The sequence below is a fragment of the Cajanus cajan genome, chromosome 2 (genome assembly GCF_000230855.2).
Source record: "Cajanus cajan strain Asha chromosome 2, NIPB_CcT2T_4, whole genome shotgun sequence".
In the NCBI taxonomy this organism is placed as follows: Eukaryota; Viridiplantae; Streptophyta; class Magnoliopsida; order Fabales; family Fabaceae; genus Cajanus; species Cajanus cajan.
In genome coordinates this window covers 54,704,534-54,727,282 of record NC_138518.1, presented here as the reverse complement: position 1 = coordinate 54,727,282, position 22,749 = coordinate 54,704,534, and the positions used below count along the sequence as shown (strand labels likewise).

Genomic DNA, 22,749 nt, shown 5'->3' with positions numbered 1-22,749 from the left:
TTCAAAGGAAGCATGGAAGATCTTGGAGGTTGCGCACAGAGGTAATCACCGTGTCAGACAGATCCGACTTCAAACTCTCCGAGGAGAGTTTGAGTGTTTGAAGATGGAGGATAAGGAACAAGTATCCGAGTACATAACTCGGGTGGAGAAGGTGGCTAACCAACTTGGAAGGAATGGGGAGTCAATGCCAGCAAGTAGAATTGTGGAGAAAATCTTGAGATCATTAACAGATGATTTCGAGAGTATCGCATGCGTAATTGAGGAGTCAAAGGACTTGTCAGTCCTCTAAGTGGAAGAGCTTGCTGGGTCACTCGAAGCCCACGAACAAAGGAGGAGGAAGATGAAGAATACACTTGATCAAGCATTACAGGCGCAACTTAATTTGAATGAAACTCGAAACACCCAGGGCCGAACATTAGGAGGCAAAGGACGAGGTGATCATGGAGGACGAGGCAAAGGACGATGTGATCATGGAGGTGATCAAGGACGAGGTAGAGGACAAGGTGATCATGGAGGTGGACAAGGACGAGGTGATCGTAGCCAAGGAAGTCAGCCGAGGTCCGAGGTGGAATGTTATAAGTGTGGCAAACTCGGCCACTACACAAAAGAATGCAGATCGGCAAATTGCTACAACTGTGGCAAATACGGTCACATAGTAAAGTATTGCCGAGCTAAAAGCCGAAGTGAAGAGAAAGAGAAAAATCTTCTCACAGAAGAAGAGGACGAGGAAGCAGGAATTTTGATGATGACGCAGAGCTCGGAGACCAAGCTACGTCCGAGTTGTGCCCCCGAGGATGAGCTAAACTTGAGTTGCATGGAGGAGGAAGATGAAGAATACACTTGATCAAGCATTACAGGCGCAACTTAATTTGAATGAAACTTGGAACACCCAGGGCCGAACATTAGGAGGCAAAGGACGAGGTGATCATGAAGGTGATCAAGGACGAGGTAGAGGACGAGGTGATCATGGAGGTGGACAAGGACGAGGTGATCGTAGCCAAGGAAGTCAGCCGAGGTCCGAGGTGGAATGTTATAAGTGTGGCAAACTCGGCCACTACGCAAAAGAATGCAGATCGGCAAATTGCTACAACTGTGGCAAATACGGCCACTGTATTTTTTATTGAATAAGAGATGGCCTTTAAATAGCCATTTTACAACGTACTGAACTAACAAGAAGATAATAAAATATCTTATCAAATCAAAACTTATCAAAAAATTATCTTATCTAATCTGAAACAAAATAACTCAAAAGATAAATCAAATAATTCCAGATAACTTAAATCGGATATCTCGGATATCTCGGATATCTCGGAATCTCTAGAAATTTAAGATTTTCCAACAAAACTCCCTCATAATCTTAAATTTCTCCTTCTTCTTTCATTCCGAGTAACTTTCTTAACTTCTGAAATGTTGTTGTCGGCAATGGTTTTGTAAAGATATCGGCTACCTGCTCTTTACTTCCTACGTGTTCGAGCTCCACGCTTCCTTCTTTCACCTTTTCCCTGATGAAATGAAATCGGACGTCGATGTGCTTGCTTCTTTCGTGATTGATTGGATTCTTGGCTAGCTCGATTGCCGACCTGTTGTCTACTCGGATCAACACTTTCTCAGCTTTCATAATTTCCAGTTTGCTCAGCAAGTTTCTAAGCCAAACTGCATGTTGGACACTCCAAGATACTGCTACATACTCGGCTTCACACGTTGATAGAGCTACGATTGGTTGTTTCTTTGATAGCCAAGTGAAAGTCGAGTTTCCCATGAAGAATACGTACCCAGCTGTGCTTTTCCGATCATCCACATCTCCACACCAATCACTGTCCGAGTACCCAATAAGTAGGTAGTTGTCCGACTTAGTGAAACACAGTCCAAGTGACATCGTCCCCTTCACATACCTTAGTATCCTCTTTAATGCTTTCCAATGAGAATACCTCGGATCCTCCATAAAGCGGCTTGCAATTCCCACACTTAGCATCAGGTCGGGTCTTGTACTTGTCAGATACCTTAGACTTCCGATTAGGCTTCGGTACCTGCTTGCATCAACTTTTTCAGCCTCTCCATTTTTAGATAACTTCGTTCCAGGTTCCATGGGAGTAGAAACTAGATTGCAATTCAGCATCTTTGCCTTGCTCAAAATCTCCTCGGCATACCTCTTTTGGGACACAAAAATACCTGTTGCTCTTTGGTCCACCTCTAAACCCAGAAAGTACTTCATGATGCCCAAATCGGTCATCTCAAACTCCCTCTTCATCACTTCTTTAAACTCCTCAACTAGCTCAGCTTTGCTTCCCATGAATATCAAGTCATCCACGTATAGAGCAATGAATAATATATCTCCTTTGCACTTCTTTAAATAGAGAGCATGTTAATACGGACATTGTTCATAACCATTTCTCTTGAAGTAGGTGTCTATTCTCTCATTCCATGCTCGAGGAGCTTGCTTCAAACTGTACAAAGCCTTTTTGAGTTTCAGCACTTTCTTCTCTTCACCTCTCCTCATGTACCCTAGAGGTTGCTCCACGTAGACTTCTTCCTCCAACACCCCATTCAAGAATGCTGACTTCACGTCCATTTGTTGTATCTTCCATCCATGCTGAGCTGCTAAGGACAGTAGTAATCGAATCGTTTCCATCCTTGTCACGGGTGCAAAAACTTCATCATAATCAATGCCTTTCTGTTGTTTATAACCCCTCGCCACAAGACGAGCTTTGTAGCGCTCCACTTCGCCATTTGCATTTTTCTTCCTTTTGTATACCCACTTCAAACCAATTGGCCGAGCTCCTGTGGGTAAATCTGTCAGCTTCCACGTCTCACTCTTCTCAATTGATCTGATCTCCTCATCCATTGCTTTCTTCCATCTCTCATCAAGTACCGCCTCTTCAAATTTTATATCTTTTGTTCCTGTCAATAGACACACTACATGTAACTCGTCAGTGGAGTTGTAGATGTCTTGCAAGCTCCGAGTTCTAAGCTGCTCAGGTTCATCATCTTCCTCGGAATGCTCATTGGTCCTATCCGAGCTTCTTCCTATCATCTCCGAGCTCTTCCTCTTAGAGTTTGAACTCCCCGAAGTCTTTTCAGAGTTTCTCCGCTCACTTTCCTTGTCTACATGGACATCTCGACTTACCAGAATTTTGCCTGTAACAGGGTTGTACAGTTTGCAGGCCAAGCCTCCAACGTTTAAATGCCCAAAACGAAAATGCCACATCATGGCTTCATCCTTCACATCCAGCTTTAAGCACTTATTTTGAATGATGTTCAGCTCCAGTTTATACATCCGATTCTTTTTCATCTCCACTCGGGCTATTAAGCGATCATGCTTGTCCTTCAAATAAAGCACTCGATCCTTCATCAGAACCGAGTTGCCTTTCTCCATCATCTGCCCCATGCTTAAGATGTTGCTCTTAAGTTCGGGAACGTAGTAGACATTTCTTATTTCTCCAACTCGTCCATCCTTCTGCATAAACTTGATGGTTCCATGCCCTTTTACCGCAACCTTGGAATCATCTCCAAATGACACGAATCCAGCCTTCACCTTGATGAGTTCGTTGAAGAAACTCTCTTCTCCACACATATGATTGCTCGCCCCAGTGTCCAAATACCAGACCGAGTTGTTTAAGCAACTCGAATCAAGCTCGGCTTCTGACTTCTCATCTGAGCTTGGAAGCTCAACTACTGGGGAGTTTAGAACACTGGGGAGAATTCCACATAGTGAGTAGTGAGTAAGTCACACAAGTGAGCTTGACACCACAACATAACCTAAAATCTTAAGGCATTAGGTAGGTGGGTCTTTCTCACTTATATATTACTCAACATGCCCAACTCTAACCAATGTGGGACTTCACTTCACACTTGAACTCCAACACTCCCCCTCAAGTGTGAATCCCTTCCACATGGTCACACTCCTCCTTAAGTAGAAGCTTTTTTTCTTTCATCCACGAGTATTTAATGGTGACCTTACTTGCACTATCGTTGCACTTCAACGACACACGTCCTCCACACCTCTAGGGAGACTTTCAGTACAAGGGATGATCCTACTCTTGGATCTCCTGCCAATTCCATTCAAGATCCCACTCTTAGATCCAACCAATACTCGTCTGAGCCGATCACCAGTCACTTGGTCGAACCATCGGCTCTGATACCAATGTTGGGGAGTTTAGAACACTGGGGAGCATTCCACATAGTGAGTAGTGAGTAAGTCACACAAGTGAGCTTGACACCACAACATAACCTAAAATCTTAAGGCATTAGGTAGGTGGGTCTTTCTCACTTATATATTACTCAACATGCCCAACTCTAACCAATGTGGGACTTCACTTCACACTTGAACTCCAACAAATTTGAGGTTTTCTTATTCGTTTCACGTGCTATTTTTTAGATTTTTTTTCAATTTAAGCACTAATTTTTTCTGTGTCTTTTGATGGGATGGGGTTGATATTACAGAGGAGTGTATTCTAGTTTGGCTAGGATGAATGTAGGTCCCTTTGCATGTTTTCTAATTCTTTCATTTTAAAATGTTTTAGTTTATGACATTAACGTTGTCCTGTTTACGACCAACACTGTTTACGACCAAGGTTTGTACTTGACATAGTTTATATGGAATCTGAAATTTAGATAGATAATTTGCACACAGATACACGTTCTTTCGATTCCCCTGGCTATGAAAGGCTAAAAATTTTCTCAAAATCAACACATTGGAAAAAAAAAAATCTTGAGAGACATCATATGGAAATTGCTAGATTTATTGATTTTGGTTGGGTGGAGAATCATCTAGATATTACTAGATTTTTTTATAACATACACATTATTAAAAATCTTTTAACATATTTTGTACCAGTCAATACCTCAACCAAACCTTTTCTTTTTTATTAAACCACTTAGTAGATGGATGCAAAAGTAGTAGGGCCACTCGTCCTTGTGGCTTGCTATATATCTTACACTCCTACCACAACGAGTTAATGTCAGCTTTCAGGTTAAGTACATCACATTGTACTATAATGTAGAATGATTACACTGGGATTTCTTGTTTATCACTAAAGTCGAAGAATCTTGTAGTGGGGTGCTACAAGTGAATGCTTCTTGAGGTTCAAGAAGTGGTTTCTTTAATAGTGTAGAAGTGTATTACATGTGGTATTGTGATTGTAAAACTTCTAATATTAAAGATTAGTGAAAAATCTTAATCGGATTGATATATAGCTCACAAGTGGATGTGACTAAACCAATATAAATTAGTTGTGCATTTTTCTCTCTACCTACACTTGACTTTACATTCTTGCATTTTTATTCCTATACTTATTGTTATGTGTTTTGAGGCATAAACATTGCATGTAAAATTAAGTGATTTTAGACTTGCATTGAAAATGAACTTAGTATCCTATATACAGTTATAGATCAATATATTTATTTGAAAAGATTTAGAAAAGTTTTTTAAAATCAAGATAATTGTGCAAGAAATTTTTAAGCTATCAATTCACCCCTCCTTATTGGTTAGGTCATCTTTGCTAATATGATTGCTTGAAGGCTCAATGCCCGAAGGCTAGTGCTTGAAAGTGAAATCTTAGTTATGCATATGATGCATGTTTCACATACAAGATTCAACATCATATCACTATTATGGCAACATGCCTGGACTTTATCTCTACTAAGCCTTAGCTTTGACTTCACATCAAATGACCACACATGCTCCACACACAAAGCTCACACATTGTATTCCATAATAGTCAAATGTTCACAATTTTTGGAGAAAAGATAAACACTAGAAGAGGGATTGAATAATGTATATCAAAGTTGAGAAACCCATGCAATCCACTTTTACACTATTAAAGAAATACTTCTTGAACCCCAAGAACCAATTTCTTGTAGCACCTAACTACAAGATTCTTTCCCTCTTGAAAAACCCACTCAAGAAATATATTTATTATATAGAAAAATTAAAGAATGAATTCACCTAATTAATATCCAAAACATATTAGATAGGTGAATCAAACAATACAGCTTAGCCTATATCTTCATGAAGATGATGATGATCGATTCAATTCTTGAGTTCTTTCTTGAGGTTCCCACAAAGAGTGCCAAATCTTTTCTTTTCAAAAGTAGAATCACGAAGATTCAAGTTCTTTGAGTTTTAAACTTGAAAATGATATATAGAGTTTTTTGACATTAATAATCGATTTATTCTTATGGATAATTGATTCTTTTTCTTTGTAGATTTGGAAATCCATATAGAATAGTTTAATAAATTATTTCTTAAGATAATTGATTATTTCACATACTTGCTTATGAAATAATGATTATTTTATTAGATAATTGATTATTATATTAATGCTTCTCAGCTTTTGAATAACATAGCAAGTAATCAATTATTTTGAGTAAAAAATACTTTAATTTTTCAAACTATATCTCTTTTTAAATTAGTTTTGAAACTTCTTTTCATCATAAAACATGATCTATATGGAGATTTAAAGCTAAGTTAACTAAAAATTATAAAGCAAACAATCAAAAAAGCATAAACACATAACAAGATACAATTTTGCACTCTTACCATTCAAAAGGTTTGTATTTGTAATCATCAAAATTAAATACATGTCTTCGTCTTGAGCTTAGTCAACACACATATCGAGTTCTACTAATCCTATCAAGTTCATATTTATCTTATATGAAGCATAATAAGATTATCTACAACTCTTACATTGACCTCCAATTTTAATTAAAACATTTACTATGTTGAAAACTACAAAAATCGTAACAAGTTAGCCTAAAGTTAGCAGTTTGACCTTTGCTCATTAGAAAGGTCATAACTCAAGTTCTAGGTCTCTTTTTTGGGTGATTCTAAAATCATTGGAAAGCTAACATCTAAGGCTACAATATTCATAAAGATCACCTAGATTAATTTGACCATCTACTACTCTCTTAGTTATTATTTTCTTGTTGAGCGATCTAAGCTCTCTAGAGCTCCTCATTAAGCAACCAAAACTCACCACTAAGCTAAAATATGAAGATTAAGTTGATGTTTTTCATATGTGCATGAAAACTAAGAAACCATACACTTCTAACTAAGTGAGAATGTGATATGTTCCTCCTTGGAAACCACCTTCTTTCAACAAAATATAGTTAACCACATCAAAAACAACAAATGTATTCCATAATTCTTCTTCTCAATACCTCATACAACTCAAAACACCTCAAAAACATCATAAGAAACGACTACTAAACTCAAAATATCAACCTACTTCATCCTTCAAAAATCTCGAAACCCCACAACATTAACTTCATGCATTCTCAGCATAAATGGCACTAATGGGCCAAACAACCCATAAATTAGCACATGCAACACAAAGTAATCAATCTACAAGTTGCCCTTATCTTAATTTCCCTTAAGTCAAGGAAAGGAAGGAAGAAAAAAAGAAACCCCAAAACACTTCATACATCAACTTCTCTCCGACTCTTAGTTCCCCAACTTGAATCTCGACTTCTACCTCACAAATTGTTGATCAGGATAAGAAAATAGATCTTTCAATGGAATTGAATTGAAGATCAAACTTCATTTGCTCTAGAGCATTTCTCTTTAAGATTTTATAGTTATGAACTTATAAAGTTCATTTCTCAAAATCTGCCTTATATACCTTAGTCCTCTTAGGCCAACTCTCACACACTTAAGTTATATTTTCTATAAATTAAGCAGAGTTATCTTAACTCTAACTCCCACCCCCGCATAGGACAAAAAAAAATAAAACAACATAAATCATCACTCTTAATTACATATATCATTAATATACATAAATAAGAAAACATGGTGTTACAATATGTATTTGTTTGGTCAAAAGACAATCTTAGACTTCCTAGGATTTTAAGTTTTAATGATGATAAACATAGACATTGTTTGATAGAAAAGTTTTTAGATCAAGTAATAAGAAGAATTGTTAAAAGATGATCTATTAAGATGATTAGTTATTTTGACATTATGTCTCACAAATGAAACACTTCATCTATAAGATATATGCTTTGAATTTATATCATTTATGATGTTTGATAATAAAATTAATCTTTCTTCACATGATTCCTTAACAAATTGAACTGAATTGAAAAAGCTTCATTGGTACTTACAATCAATAAGAGGAACAAAAGACATGTTTTTCATCAAAAAAGGACAAGCAGATCCCATGAAAAATAGAACTCTTAAAAGAAAGCTACTTCAACCTGACACATGCATGGTTCCACTCTTTTAGTACCGAAAAGATAATAAGTAACTTTCTTAATTAGACAAGAATTGACAATTTGGTGAAGCATGTTTAATGCAAACATTTAATGTACCGGTGAATACTTCTCTCCATAAGAGATGAAGTTGAAGAAGACGAAGTAAGGTTGTAATAGATGCTAAAGGATTTGCAATGATCATCTTCATGAAACAGAAGCTTAAATTTTCAAAAAGAAGAGAACAAACATTGTCAAAATTTCTTTCTTTCTATTAATAAGCTATGTACTTATTTGGTTGTATCATGTCTTAATAGTAAGACAAAAACCACTTTATTATCTTACCCAGCTTTAACTTAGTATTATTGCTTTAAGCTTGGTAAGGCTTACATGTAAAAAAATATTTGGTTGTTTGAAGCTTAGAGAGACTTTGTACTAAAAGAATATTTGATTGTTTAAAGCCTGGAGAAGCTTTGTGTTAGAAGAATACTTGGTTGTTTGAAGTCTAGGAAGACTTTGTGTTAAAAAATACTTGAGTAGTTGCTTGAAGAGAGAAGTCAAAGAATACTTAGGTTGAGACAGAAGTGACTTGTAAAATAATAGTTGTATCTTTGTAAAAGATAGTGAAACTTGATTGGATTGATCAAGAATTAGACATAGTCTTGATGGTTGAGACGAACCGATATAAAAATATATTTTTTTACTCATCTATTTGTCTGCACTCTTAAGTTAAGATACTACTTTACTATTTCGAAAAAGTGGAGTTTTTTACTAACATTATTCAACTTCCTTTTCTTCTAGTGCCTTTCTTTTCTACAGAACATTTTTTTCACTTAAAATCTTCTAAAACTTTGGTTTTATTTCTCTTTGATTTGTTTTGGAGGCTTGGACCTAAAGGAGAATTTAAGAAGGAAAGGCTTTGCACTTGACTCAAAACTTAAACATATTCTACATTGTTAGTGCTTGGTGTTTTTATTAGAAAGTATTGTAGTGCTTGGTGTTTTATTAGAAAGTGGTTGACGTTTTCATTGTGATCTCTAAATATCGTTAATATTTTGATTAAATTATTTCTTAAATGATATCAGAATGTTATTATAATTGTTTTTTCTAATTTTTTCAACATAATTTTTTTATTAGCTAGATTAGTTAAAAGTTAAAATATTTTTTCTGTAAACACAGTATTTTTATATATCATTTTGCTCGACCATATTTTAAAAAGAAGCATGATATTATGTGAAGATGAAATTAATTGTAATTTTAACTGTAGCAATAGATATAAAAAAATCGTAAAAATGTTACCAATCAAACAAATATATATATATATATATATATATATATATATATATATATATGATGTTACCAATTTATGTAGGATTATAGCTATCACAACTTAAAATTTGTGGATTTACCATGGCTATCATCTACCTTTAAACATTTTTATGGTTTTTTAAAAAAGAAAAGGTAGAAAAGCTTATTTTGTGGAAAGTTTACACTTTCAAATAATATCTTCCCTTGCACCCTTGGATTGAGGTAGTGTGTTTCATAGTAGTCAATAGCAGGCGGAGCGGCCGCTATCGCGGCGCTCTGGAGCGGAGCGGCCTGACCCCGCAACCTCGTTGCTGTCGCGTGGCGGATTTGTGTCGCGGCCGGAGCGGCCGCGTCGGTGGCGGAGCGGGGCGGCAAAAATCGCGGAAACAACGGCGCGATTTCGACATACCCTTCATTAAGGGTAAGTCCATCTTTTCAAATGGGCTTTTTTTGCCCTAATGCTCCCTTCTCCCTCTCGCGGTTTCAGTTCTCGCACTCCTCTCCTCTCTCTCTCTCGGATTTTGTTTCTTTCTTCTCCGCGATCGTGCGCGCAGTCCTCTATTTCGAACTCCAGCTCCGACGCACCAGCTCCGACGCGCCTCCAGCTCCGACGCACCTCCAACTCCGACGCGCCTCCAGGTCTGACGTGCCTCCAGCTCCGACACACCTCCGTCTGCTTAGTTTGTCTTTTGTTCTCCTTTGAGTCTTCTCTCTTTTATGCAACATTGCAACATAATTTTATTTTAAATTTTTTATTAAATTATTTCAGCTAATTTTATTTTTAATTTTTGATTAAATTTAATTCAACAAATTTTATTTTTAATTTCTGATTAAATTTAATTCAGCAAATTTTATTTTTAATTTTTGATTAAATTTAATTCAGCTAATTTTATTTTTAATTTCTGATTAAATTTAATTCAGAAAATTTTATTTTTAATTTCTGATTAAATTTAATTCAGCAAATTTTATTTTTAATTTTTAATTAAATTTAATTCGGCTGATTTTATTTTCAATTTCTGATTAAATTTAATTCAGCTGATTTTATTTTTAATTTCCATGCATGACTTAGAATCATGTGTCATAGCTCCACAGCTATAACAAGAAAATGAAGTTTGAAGCAGTCAGTAAACATTTGTAAGATAAAATGAGAGTATAAATAAATTCGAAGACAAGAGCAATTATCAAACTTCAGAGATTAGATAAAGTAGTAACTAATTGGGCCTCAGTAAATTTGAATCATAAACTCCAGCTATTAGCCCTAAACATTTTATATTATGTATTGTTTGAGTACTATGAACTTTTAATTATTAAAAATGTTTAATGCATGAATTTAGATTTATTTTTTATTTTTTTAGCTTATATATATATATATTATTAATTATTTAATATATATAAATTAATATTAAAATAGCGGTTATCCCGCTCCGCGTCATCCCGCTATTCCAGTTTTAGAGTTGACCGCTCCGCTATCCGGGATTGACTACTATGGTGTGTTTCAATCTTTAGGACAATGGCTTCTCTAAAGGTTATTATCCAAATCGAATAGGAATTTTAGTTGGGCAAGATTAGAAGATTTTCTTATAGGATTTAGAAATGATCTTGGTCAGATTTTTGAAACTTGATTGTAAGAATTAGATTGATTCTATTTAAGGAATCTCAATGGGTTGCTGAGATCCAAATGTAGCTTTCTAAGATTGAGAATGAAACCGAATAAATCTTGTTATTATTTTTTCTCTGCTTATACTATTTAGGATTCTTGTATATTTGATATTGTTTTTCATCGTATAATCAATAAATTAGTTAATTGAAGGATGTGTTTACAAATAAACGTTTTTAAAAGATTCAAAAGTAAAAAAATAAAAATAAAAAATAAAAAATTATTCAATCCACCTCATCGTAAATAAGTCACATATTCTAACTTCGGACACCTCATAGAAGGATTAGAGACCTTACAACTATAGGACAAATAATAACCGCATACCTAATCATTTTCTATCCAAAATGTCCATTCCAACATATATCCCAAAGGTAAAATAAATGGACAAATAATTGAATTGTTAACTTAATACATTCAAAAGTAAAAATAAAAAATAAAATTAAAATTAATTCGTTTTTTTTTTTTTTTTTACAGAAAAACTTAATACGTTTAAAGCCAACAAAATTGAACTCATATATAAGACCTAACTTATTAAAATTGATTTAATACCTGCACCTGTATCTCGTGGTTTCTATGAGTAAACATTTGTGGTTTCACATGGGAGAGTTATTGGAGCTAACAAAGACAGCAAAACTTAGATTGATTCAATATCTTGTTTATTATTATTTTTAATTATAAATTTTTATTTTAATAACTAGTCGCAACCTTTATATTTGAGTTATTCAAGTAAAACAATAATATTTACAGCTAAGTTTCCTCCTAATAAACACGAACCAGGGACCCCACAAGCCACAACTGTGATAAGTTTTTAGCTCTGCATGATGTAAGAGAAGCATCAAATTTAGAGAAAACAACTAGCAATGGCATGCATAGAATGTTATCCCAACGTTTGGAAGAGGCAAGAGAAACAGAGGAGCACATGTGGCTAGTGCGTGGGTGGTGCCAGTGTGGGGATTCTTTTCTTTCATCATTAATTTCATTTAACCACTGTCAATAAGCAATCAATATAACAGAGTCAGAGAAGTCACGATGCTAGTTCCAAAACACAGGTTCGGTGCTTGAAATTCAAATCTTATTTCATTCTATGTTGAAAGCCTTGAGCAGATAACTCCACATGGTCCAAATAATGAAGTTTGAAAAAATTGCAAAAGAATGGTCCCAAACGGATAGGTCTCAAATAAATGTGCCTTCTCCACTTCTTGCAACAGTGACCGAATATGGAAAATATTGTTACAAGAGCATTTTCTTTGTCTAGGTTGGAGCCGTGGCCAAATTGCAGCCATCAATTGCAAAGAGAGAAATGATAGTAAGATGCTATGTAAAACGAAGATTATTTATTCCACTTCAGAGGGTTACACGATCTCAATCTAAAGCTATAGTATTCCACTATTATGACAAAGTTGTATCATAAGAAAGAAAGGTACTGGTAATTAATAGACCTTGAACAAATGATGTCATACTGTATTTATGTCTAGTGACAAGAAGGATGGTATTATACAGCATCCGGAAAATCCTATGTAAGACATAATTACAAGGGGTGCACAAATCAACAAATGGTGTCGGGGCCTTTAAGCAATGTAATAATACTCGACACTTTCTGCTGCACAATATTCCACAAGCCATTTCATCATTGTGATCAAAACTGCACATGGATAGATGTCATGGACCACATCAAATGGCAGAATACTACATAAGACAATTAAAGAGCCAACATAAATTATCTTTAATGAGCCAACCCCACCAAAACAAGGAAGGACAGTGTATCTTTTTGAAAAACGATGAGTTAAGTTGGACCCTGCCTTCGATTTTTTTACATTAGTCACATCGAGTCTGAACAGATGTTAAACGTGTTTCATTTTGTCTTTGGTGTAACGAGGAGCTCCATGTACACAACATAAGAGAAATAGAGAATAACAAGTGATGTAAAGCAATGCACAAACTAATTTGAGTGGCACCTAGAATAGCATTTACATGACAAAAGAGATGAACTCTCAAGCAGCATGGTGATTTATCTGAGTTTTTGGTAACGAAACTTGAGAACCGTCTAGCTAAAATTTCAGATCATGCAAAACAATTTATCCACTTCAAAATGTAATTTTGATAAAGAAATTTACAATTTTGTCAGGCAGCTAGATCAGTGATGCTTATGTCTTTCTTAACCACAGATAGTGCTTCTAGTACGGTATTGCGCGCAGCTTCATCTATTTACTATTTTATATGCACATAGCGCAGTGTAACTGATATCATGCGTGCAGACTGCAGAGTGTATGAGGCAGAGACTGAAGGCAGAACCTTCTTCCCTCTGAAATCCCATACGGTATCACTGGTTCAATATCAATAAATATTGTTGGAGGTGAAAAAACTTTGTTCCTTCACCCTGTAATTCTACATCTCCTAATAAACTTATTTGAGATATTTACGTATCTACTCCATAAACTTCGAACCTCTGGGAAACCAATTTCAAGCCATGGCTTTGCAGGGCCACTGAAATGAATAACAGCAGCAGCTTCCAATTTCTCTTTGCTAATTTCTTCTGCTTGATAGCGATAGCCTAAATCAGTCACAAGCATCGATGAATTTATGGGATGAACTTGACCCTCAAATGCAATCAAGGCAGGTGGAAGAACTCCCAGATTCCACATGGTCATCCCAGAATTGAGGTTCTGTGAAATCAGATAATTATAGACTTTAATGGTATGATGAAAAAAAAAAACAAAAAATAATAGTGTCTCCGTTCTAATTAAAAGTAATATAAGACAAATCATCAAAATCGAAAAAAAATAATTAAATGAGTTATTTTAATTATTTCTAAATTCAAATTTTATTTCAAAGACACCTTTTTTTTAAAGTGATTGTTATATTTAATGCTAGAACTCATAATCCAATGAATAGAGAATAAGTGAGTGCTTAAGAACTAAAGTTAATAAATTAAGGATATAAAAGAAATTTACCTAAGTAACTTTAAAAATTGTTCATTATTGCTTATAATTAAGATTAAAAAAATTCAATTTGTTACTTACAATTAAGATTAGAGGTAATACTATATAAATGACTAAATATACCATGCATTTTTTTTTGTTGCATGCGACACAGTATACAAGTCCAGAACTATCTTGTATATCTTCAAAAGCATAAAGCAGTTCTAAGTGATGGCATGTATGCAGAGTGTAATGATGTGCTTAAGATCAGTAGACTATTGCTTAACATAGTATAAAATAATTAAACATCATATGAACATTTCAAATCACTCGTGTTCTTCAATATCAAGAGTCTATGTCAACGCACACTTACATGTTTCAACCATTGATGGTAGGTCTTTGTTATGTTCGTTTTCCTCCAAGCTTCAAGATCAATTATATTCATGCCATAGAGCCATGCACATTGATCACCATCAAAGTTTGATGACACGAGAGGATGTGAAAAGTTCAAGTAGTTCATGAATTTACTTCCAGGGCAGCAGCTGCCTCCACACCATGACTTGAATACGGAACCAATGACTTTGCCATTAAGATCTAGTTCCCACAAAGAAGATATGTCATGTTGTACAACAACATCATCATCCAAGAATACTATCTTTTTGAGGTCTGGAAACAGCTGTTGTGGCCCACAAAAATCAGATGATGAAACAATCATCGCCAAGCATTTAGACTTTTTATCAGTTATTACTCAATCAGAGGGCTACCAAAAATAACTAATTACCTCAGGCATATAAATGCGGAGTTGATTCATCAAAGATAGGCTGCTGGGCCTTAAAGCCTCCAAATATCTGCTATGCTCTTGAGTATAGTAGCGGTCCTTTTCCTTATTATAGTATTGCTTCCAAATTAAGTGATTAGTTTCCAGCATCTCTTTAACACCAGCATTCACTTCTTCAGACCAGTCATATTGGTGTAAGCCCCTAACTTCTACAACTGCTGATTTAACAGTATTCGTGGCAAACCAAGCATGCATCGGAGCATAAGTTTTTTTGTCAGTGACAATATGAAACACTAATTTTTCAGGGTTTATTGAACTTTGAACTGTAGATGTTACAACAACAGAGGCAGCAAGGACATTGTCAGTAAGGAGAACTAGGTGGTGAAATGTAGGGTCAACAAGGCGAGACACAAATTCAGGAGGGGGTAGACGAGATCTGGCCACAGCATTTACGGCGTATTCTTCAGCCAACTTTAGACAAAGACAATGTAGACTTTTGGGAACACCATGTGAAGCTAAATGCCAATAAACTGACTCCTGCTGTCTTGCTAATTGCACCTTGTGTTCCAACTGTGATAGCTGAATATGAACAGAAGATATAGCATATTTTGTGAGAGGATTAAAACTTCACCAACTGTGTTCGTTCAATTGAATATTTGTAGCTGACAACAAACTTATGCTTCATTGGCAAACAATTCAATGAAGCAACCCACATACAGATATATTTTGATTATGATGTTTCGTTCACCCACATTCCTCTTGATGCTTATTTTATAATTCATCAAATCGAAGGAATGTATATGCCATGATAACCTTAGGCTTGCAAGGAACCCCTCAAACTATAGGTAATTTTCAGAAAGCTTCCTGCGATTCAAAACTCAAAAAGACAACAACTCAACTTCCTAAACTTTCCACATTGTTCGATGTAGTGTAAAATTAACTCCCTGTCCATGTGCAGAAAAGCCCCGGTAAAGAGTTAATATGCACGGTTGATAAGTTGAAGATGAGTTATTGTGTTCTGAACCATGTGGGTCTCCGAAGTTAACCTATAGTTGAAGATGATTTTTAGCATTGTAGCCTGCATTTATCTGGACCATTTTTAGAGCATTTGAGTAAATGCCACACAAACTTCAGTTGTGCAAGTTGTATCAATTAAATTTCCTTTTTTGTTATATTTAGTTTGATTTGGCAAGTGCCTATGTTTTGGTGCACAACTATGAGGCTTATTTAGGTAAAAAAAAAATCATAAACATTTTAAAAAAAGTAAAAATAAAATAATTTTTTTCATAAGCTAAAATTAGCTTCTCTTTAAATTAAAAATTAGCTTTTAAAAAAACTAATGAGAAAATTTTGACAAATAACTTATGTGTAAGCTAATTTTAGCTGTTGAAAAAATTATTTTATTTTTTCTTTTATGTTTTTCTCCCAAGTGTCCAACCAGGTATATTTATTAGTTTCTTGCATTGGCTTCTCCTAATTTTCACTCCTAAATGTACACACTGACTCGAGCAATAGGTATGTCGGGACAACCATTTACTATATATATATGGTGGCGCCTGATTGTTAATCAACATCAGAAGGAAACAGAAAAGGAATCTCTAGGAAAACGAAACATCAAGATCATCATCATAAAGGGTAAGTAGCAAAAGTAAACGCAGAATTATTGTTTATATACCATAGCTTTGGTCTTGAAAGCAAAAGCCTTAAGGTCTTGCTTTGAGGTCATCTCTTTCACAAGTTCATTGAATGACCCTACTCCTTCATTAACATTACCATCACTTGCTTCTATTAGCGCTCTAGTCAGCTCATCTCTGAGTTCCTTCAAGGACATGCAGCACCGTAGTAAGAAACAGATCATAAATTATCAACAAAAAGAATCTTCAAATTTAAAAGGGTTTCTAAAGTAGAGACCGCGTTGACGAGTAAAGGGTAGTGCAAACGAAGTTGAATGATTCCTACGTCTTGACAGGTTCATAAGAATATAATATAATATTAGTTTAAAAGTTTTGTTTGTTAATTTAAAAATAAATTAATCTTAGTTATAAATTTTATATTAAAACGTGTATTGCTATAAAAGGACTCAGAGGCACGTAAGTTTGATAATACCATAGAATAACAGAGTATGAGGACCCTTAGAAGCAGTGAAAAAAGTTGCGAAGGAAACAACTGGCAGAAAACGGCAGAAGACGAAGAAATAATTACCCTACAAGTGGCATGGCCATGCCCCACAGGTAGCAGGAATGCAACTTGCGGAAGTACCGACAATGCGCCACTAATTAACAGCAGTAATATATGATTGTTTTCGAATTCGGTGGAATCATTTTGTTTTTCTTTTTATTTTAAAGGGAAAAACAAGTTTTTATTTTGATGTACTGTTCTCAATTTAGATTTACTTCAACTACGTATTATTACGTTCGGGAAAATTTGGGTAGCATGTATTTGTGAATATTTTAAAAAAATAAACATATAATCTTTTCAATATAAAAGATCAAAGATAATATAAGTTAGAATCTTGTGCTATTATTATAATTTATATATTATAAAAGAGATATTAGAATCTAATTATTTTTAATCTCTACTTTTTAGTGAATTATTATATTTTTAAAATTTTTTATAAAAAAATAAGAATATCAAAATATATAATTAATCTTCATTTTTTAATAAATTATTACATTTTTCAGATATTAAAAAATAATAACTTCATATTCTCTTAGAATAATAACTTACGATTATCTATTTCGATAATTTCAGTATCTCTTTTTTATTTATTATTTTATCTTTAATTTTAAAATTTTAAGAGGGACTAAATGCGTCTGTTTTTCTGTTAGTTCCGATAAAAGAAATATATATATATATATATATATATATATATATATATATAAAGTCACCGTCAAACTACTTCAATAATGTAACATCAATTATTTTGTATGTCAAAAAAGTTTTTCCTCTAATAATGGATATCAAAATTATATCCCAGACAAACATGTCATTTTTAGTATTTATTAGCTGTTTAAATAATATATAATATAATGTTTGCTTGTATTTTTTCTTCATAAACTAACTTGAATTTTAAATAGATGACCCATTCAAAACAAAAACAAAGGAAGATGAATGTTACAAGAAAAAAAAAATTGTGAAAATGTACCCAAAATGATGATCAAGTTCGAAATAGGTTTTTGGCCATAACCATTCTACAGCCTTTCCTTTGTCATTTTCCCTCTTAATTACATTAAAAACTTGTACACTCACCTGACAAGGGACTTTGTTTTAGGTCCTGCTAAAAAAAATACTAAGTTTTTTGGTCCTGACAAACGACTTCAACCACATAAAGTGGCCATTTCAAAAGCTGAAATGCATAGTGAAAGAAAAGGAAAGAACGAAGTATCTCATTGTATGGATATGATCCATTTTGAAGTGGTCTAATGTTGTCAAATTCATGATTGGGGCGCGGGGTGGTGCCTCAGTTGGGTGACGGATGTAGACATTTCGACTTGTGGGGATAGTATATACGTATAAATGAAGTAGTATTTTAGTTTGTATATTATATATCATAACATTTTATAAAAAGTATAATTAAATTTTTTATAAAAAAAAATTAAAACATAAATATATAACTTTAATATATAATTATAATAATAAATATTTAAATAGTATAAATTAGATTTTGTATTTAGAATGAAAATTTTAAATTTTGATATAAAATTGTTTTTATTTGTTGTTAATTTTAAAAAATTATTGAAATTCAGTTTTAAAACAGATGCAAAATAAAAGATAATCCAAAATAATCGAGAGAAACCAAATGACTTGTTGTTGAGATAGTACATGAAATGTACATCTAAAAAATATAAAATATTGAGAATGTCTAATAAAATGAGATTAATAAGAAGAATAAATTTGTGGGATAATCATAATACTTATGTTATAAATTGATATTTTACTATATTTTAAATTATAAAGACAATTTGTAATTAACTAATTATAGATATATATTATATTTAGAAATGTTAAAAAGTTTGGGGCCAGCCCCACACTCGTGTCGCGTATGTGAATCCGCCACCATTCTCAGTTGATGACAGATAGATAAACCAGTTTAAATTTATATTTATTAATAATAATTCATGTTACTTCATATATATTTTTAAAGTATTCGTTAAAGTTGGTTGTTACTTCTTACCAATAAAAAAAATTATATATATATATATTAAGAGTATCTCGTGTTTAAAGATAATAAGTGATAAATCTCATATCCAAATATCAACTTTGTTGATCTCTTAGTCGATTGAGAAAAAATAAAATTTATAGAGCACAGCAACTTTCAATGAAACGAAAGCAATCCTTTGCAATAACTTGAATTGCAAAATCGTAAAGATAATTAGAATTTGCTACTGAATGCCAAAAACAAAAAAGTTTAATTTTCAAATGTATTAGACTATTTGAAACACTAATTGCAAGCTCAAAGTAAGACACCAATCACCATAGCTGATTATAAATTTAATAACTGAAACATAATAAAGAAATTAAAAAAAAATCCAATGAACTTGAGGAATGATATAAATTCATAATAGTCTTTAAAAAACGCTTTCGTTTAACATATATTTTTTAGTCAATTTATACATTAAAAAACTATTTTATTTTTATTTTTTAAAATATTGGATTTGTCTCCCAATCCAAACGCTGAGGAAGTCTAGTTATCCACTTGATAAAGTATTATATCAAACTCCGCAAGCGAATAATAATACTTTCTGTTTAACAATTATTCAAATAGTAGAGTATTATTTTTCCGTTAATAAGCAGAGTTTTTCAATCTGTGGATTTTCTTTACTAGTTGCAGTTTTTTAATAAATTACCTATGGATTGGATCACTTTTTTCAAATCAGATCCAGTTGTAGCCACTATATTTGAAAAAGGTATTTGACTTTTTCTTAGCCAAGAAAGGAATATGGTGAGAGAGAAATATTATTTGACGAATTTGAAATTAAGAAACTTACGTAAAATGATAAAAAGTAGTTTTCACTGTAACCGCTTGAAAACTATAGTTGGTCTCTTTTCATGTCAAAATCTTTGTGTCATTAAACAGGATTTCACTTAAAATAATATCAAAATTCCACATTTTATAATAAACCTCTTAATCAAGCTGTCAAAAAATAAATTTCTTAATCAAATTATTGACTTGAGCTAATCAGAGAAGTAAGTCAATCAAGTAAAGAAAATTCCCTCACATTTTTTTACATTCTCTATTATTTGTTAAAAACATTAAAAATACAAATTATATTTCATTTCTTATTTAATAAATTTATCTTAATTTTGATTGTTAATAAATTTCAATTTATGATAATATGTTAGGAAAAAATATACTACTGATATTCCTCTACACCGAATATTTTGTAAAAGGAGAAAAATAAAAATAAAAAATTCGTTAAAATAGAATGAAAACAAGAAGAATAATTTGGTAAATAAGACACTTACCAGTGACGTGTCAACTCCACTGAAAAACCTCCACCCACCACATTCTGCAACAATCATTTTCACCCATGTACTCTCATCAACTTTACAATATATGAATCTATATATTTTTTTTCTGTGTTATTTTAAAGTATCCAATTCTCTAGCACATTTTATCATTATAAATTTGAACATGCATAATTTCTTATATTAAAAAAAAGCATAATTTCAGAAAATGAAAATTACCAAATGAAAAGTTCTAAAAGCACTAAAAACTATCTATTTTAAAATAAAATCACTGCCTTCATAAGGCTCCAAAATGGAAATTTTCGATTAATCAGGAAAAAGAAAAGAGAAGAAAAATTTAATAAAAACAAACTTTGCCAAAAAGTGATCATTTCAATTATATATATTGACGAAAACAAACTTTTAATTTTACAGCACAAATTTATCTTTTAAAATAGGATGTATGCAAGGACATATTTTCAATTTCAAAAAATCAAACTACAATTTCAAAATAGTGGACAAGACAAGGATAACAAGCACATTGTAATTCCGACAGATTACAAATAAAATAAAATTTAATATATTTTTATTTGCTTATTTTGAAAATATACTTACTAACACTATCTTATAACATTATCTTTTTATATTTTAATTTAAAAATAATATTTATAAATAAAAAAAAACAATACATTCACACAAAAAGCAAAATTATGTAAAAAAAAATACAAAATTATGAAATATTTTAAGTTTCAAAACCATATATTTATTTAATTATTATTTCATCCTATTGATATCGGATATCCTTTTGTTGAACTTAAGAAAGATAAAAAGGACAAAAACAAAAACAAAATAAAAACATTAGTTTTCGCCCTTACATATCTATCATCACTCTCACTTAAACTAATAACTCAGAAAAAAGAAATTATAAAATTTAATCAAATAATAGCCTATTTTCAAACAAAACGATATCTTTACAATTTTACAAAGAGCTTTATTTTATTTTATTTTATTTTTTATAAAGAGCTTAATTTTAATAGACGACTCATATAAAAACTTACACAATATACATTAGTACTAACTAATTAAAAATTTTAATTACTAATAAAATCGATAAATATTTACATTTAAAAAAAAAAAAAAGCAATCACTGTATAAAATTGAATAATTATACTAAACTTGGAAAAGTAAAAAATGTCCTTAACCTTCTATCTGTCCTGATATACAAAGGAATACTCTTTTCAGTAATTATTTTTGTCTCTTTTTTTATTATTATATTTTTTTATTTTAAAAAATTAAAAAAATATTTTTTAATTAAATTTTAAAAACTTGAAACTAATTAACTAATTATAATATTAAATTAATTTATATTTATTATTTAATTTTTATTTTATTTTATCTTTAATAGAGATATGAAATATCTCGATTATCAAGTTCTATTTAAAATAAATCGAAAAATAAAATAATTATTTCAAAAAATTTATTAAAAAAAAAAAGTAAAAATGATAAAGCAAAAGTTACTCGTTTACCGAACTTCTAATAGTAAGTGAAGTGAGTGTGAGAGTAAGAAACAACAACAGCAGCAACAAAAATAGAAAGAAAAGTGAAAAAGCGAGGGAACAGATTACCGAACGAGGAACACGCCGCAGCAGATTCCAGCATCAAGATCGCCACTCTCACGAACAGGAACGGAAGCACGATCCCGAGCACGACCGCCACGGGAAGCACCGTCCGACTCCAAATCCGGCGACCGGAGCCGCCGCCGCCGCTCGACGGCGCCGTGGTGGCCTTGGGCGATCCCTTGGCGGCGTTGGAAATCGTCACTCTCTTTGTCCCCTTGGTCGATATGTAGAACTTCATCTCCGCGGTTCCATGAATCAACCACGAGATCTGAAGCTTCAATAGCGCTTCACAAGAGAGAGAGAAAGAGTGTGTGCATTTGTAGTAAGGAAGAGAGTTCACGGGTTTGGAATTTTTGTTTTTCTTAACCACTACTACGGTGAAATCAATTTTCCCGAGAAAGAGGAGCGAGAAAAGAAAATTTTATTTTTTAATAATAAAAATGTAAAAATAAAATAAAAGATATTTTTTTTTTGAGAGAGAGAAGGTGAGAAGCCGCGTTTGTTGCCGCGGGAAATTATTAGATTGCGAGGGACACGTTGGCTATTTATATGGGAGGGGAATGTGGAGTTACGGTTTTGCCATTGGGATTTTGGGTTATTTACGGTTTTGACATTTACTCGTTGCCTCGCCGACACCTACGTGACGTGACGTGGCGTGGCTTGGAGCGCCATGTCTAATTGTGAGGTCGCTTTGCTTGTGGAGCATCTTAGTTAATCACGGAGAGAAATGTTCTCAATTTATCATTTTTTTAAAAATAAATAAATAAATTTTGGGTTAGATATGATTTTATTTTTTGGAAATACAAGAATGTTTAGTTTTAACCTTTAAGAAGT

The 22,749-nt window shown here is 32.9% G+C and overlaps 2 protein-coding genes across 5 annotated transcripts; both read right to left on the bottom strand.

Annotated features, from left to right (window-relative positions):
* Positions 1-2,362: 2,362 nt before the first annotated feature.
* Positions 2,363-4,179, bottom strand: LOC145955048 (uncharacterized). The gene is made up of 3 exons (XM_083069745.1): positions 4,140-4,179; positions 3,989-4,046; positions 2,363-3,689 (listed from the first exon to the last, which is right to left on the bottom strand). Exons 1-3 carry the CDS (start codon positions 4,177-4,179, stop codon positions 2,363-2,365), a joined length of 1,425 nt encoding a protein of 474 aa, XP_082925871.1.
* An 8,288-nt stretch (positions 4,180-12,467) lies between these two features.
* LOC109814659 (putative galacturonosyltransferase 15) lies at positions 12,468-22,439 on the bottom strand. 4 transcript variants are annotated; one of them, XR_014431577.1, is made up of 7 exons: positions 21,922-22,439; positions 20,315-20,358; positions 16,524-16,667; positions 14,852-15,427; positions 14,444-14,746; positions 13,267-13,815; positions 12,468-12,794 (listed from the first exon to the last, which is right to left on the bottom strand). XR_014431577.1 is itself a non-coding variant. In XM_083068447.1 (7 exons), exons 1-7 carry the CDS (start codon positions 22,151-22,153, stop codon positions 12,789-12,791), a joined length of 1,524 nt encoding a protein of 507 aa, XP_082924573.1. In that variant the 5' UTR covers positions 22,154-22,438; the 3' UTR covers positions 12,468-12,788. The 4 variants fall into 4 exon arrangements, 3 of the variants coding, with proteins under 3 accessions (XP_082924573.1, XP_082924572.1, XP_029130458.1); XM_083068447.1 differs by having other exon boundaries at positions 13,597-13,815; positions 21,922-22,438; XM_083068446.1 differs by lacking the exon at positions 12,468-12,794 and having other exon boundaries at positions 13,076-13,815.
* Between the last annotated feature and the right edge of the window lie 310 nt (positions 22,440-22,749).

Bases quoted from the DNA above. Each gene is read 5' to 3' on its own strand.
- LOC109814659 (XM_083068446.1), bottom strand. From the start codon at position 22,153: ATGAAGTTCTACATATCGACCAAGGGGACAAAGAGAGTGACGATTTCC. The intron at 20,359-21,921 runs GTAATCTGTTCC...TGATTGTTGCAG, and splicing joins TGCGGCGTGTTCCTCGTTCG to AATGTGGTGGGTGGAGGTTT. The intron at 15,428-16,523 runs GTATATAAACAA...GTTCATATTCAG, and splicing joins CTTTCAAGACCAAAGCTATG to CTATCACAGTTGGAACACAA.
- LOC145955048 (XM_083069745.1), bottom strand. From the start codon at position 4,179: ATGTGGAATGCTCCCCAGTGTTCTAAACTCCCCAACATTG. The intron at 4,047-4,139 runs GTATCAGAGCCG...TGGAATTGGCAG, and splicing joins TTCTAAACTCCCCAACATTG to GAGATCCAAGAGTAGGATCA. The intron at 3,690-3,988 runs GTGTGTCGTTGA...AATTCTCCCCAG, and splicing joins TCCCTAGAGGTGTGGAGGAC to TGTTCTAAACTCCCCAGTAG.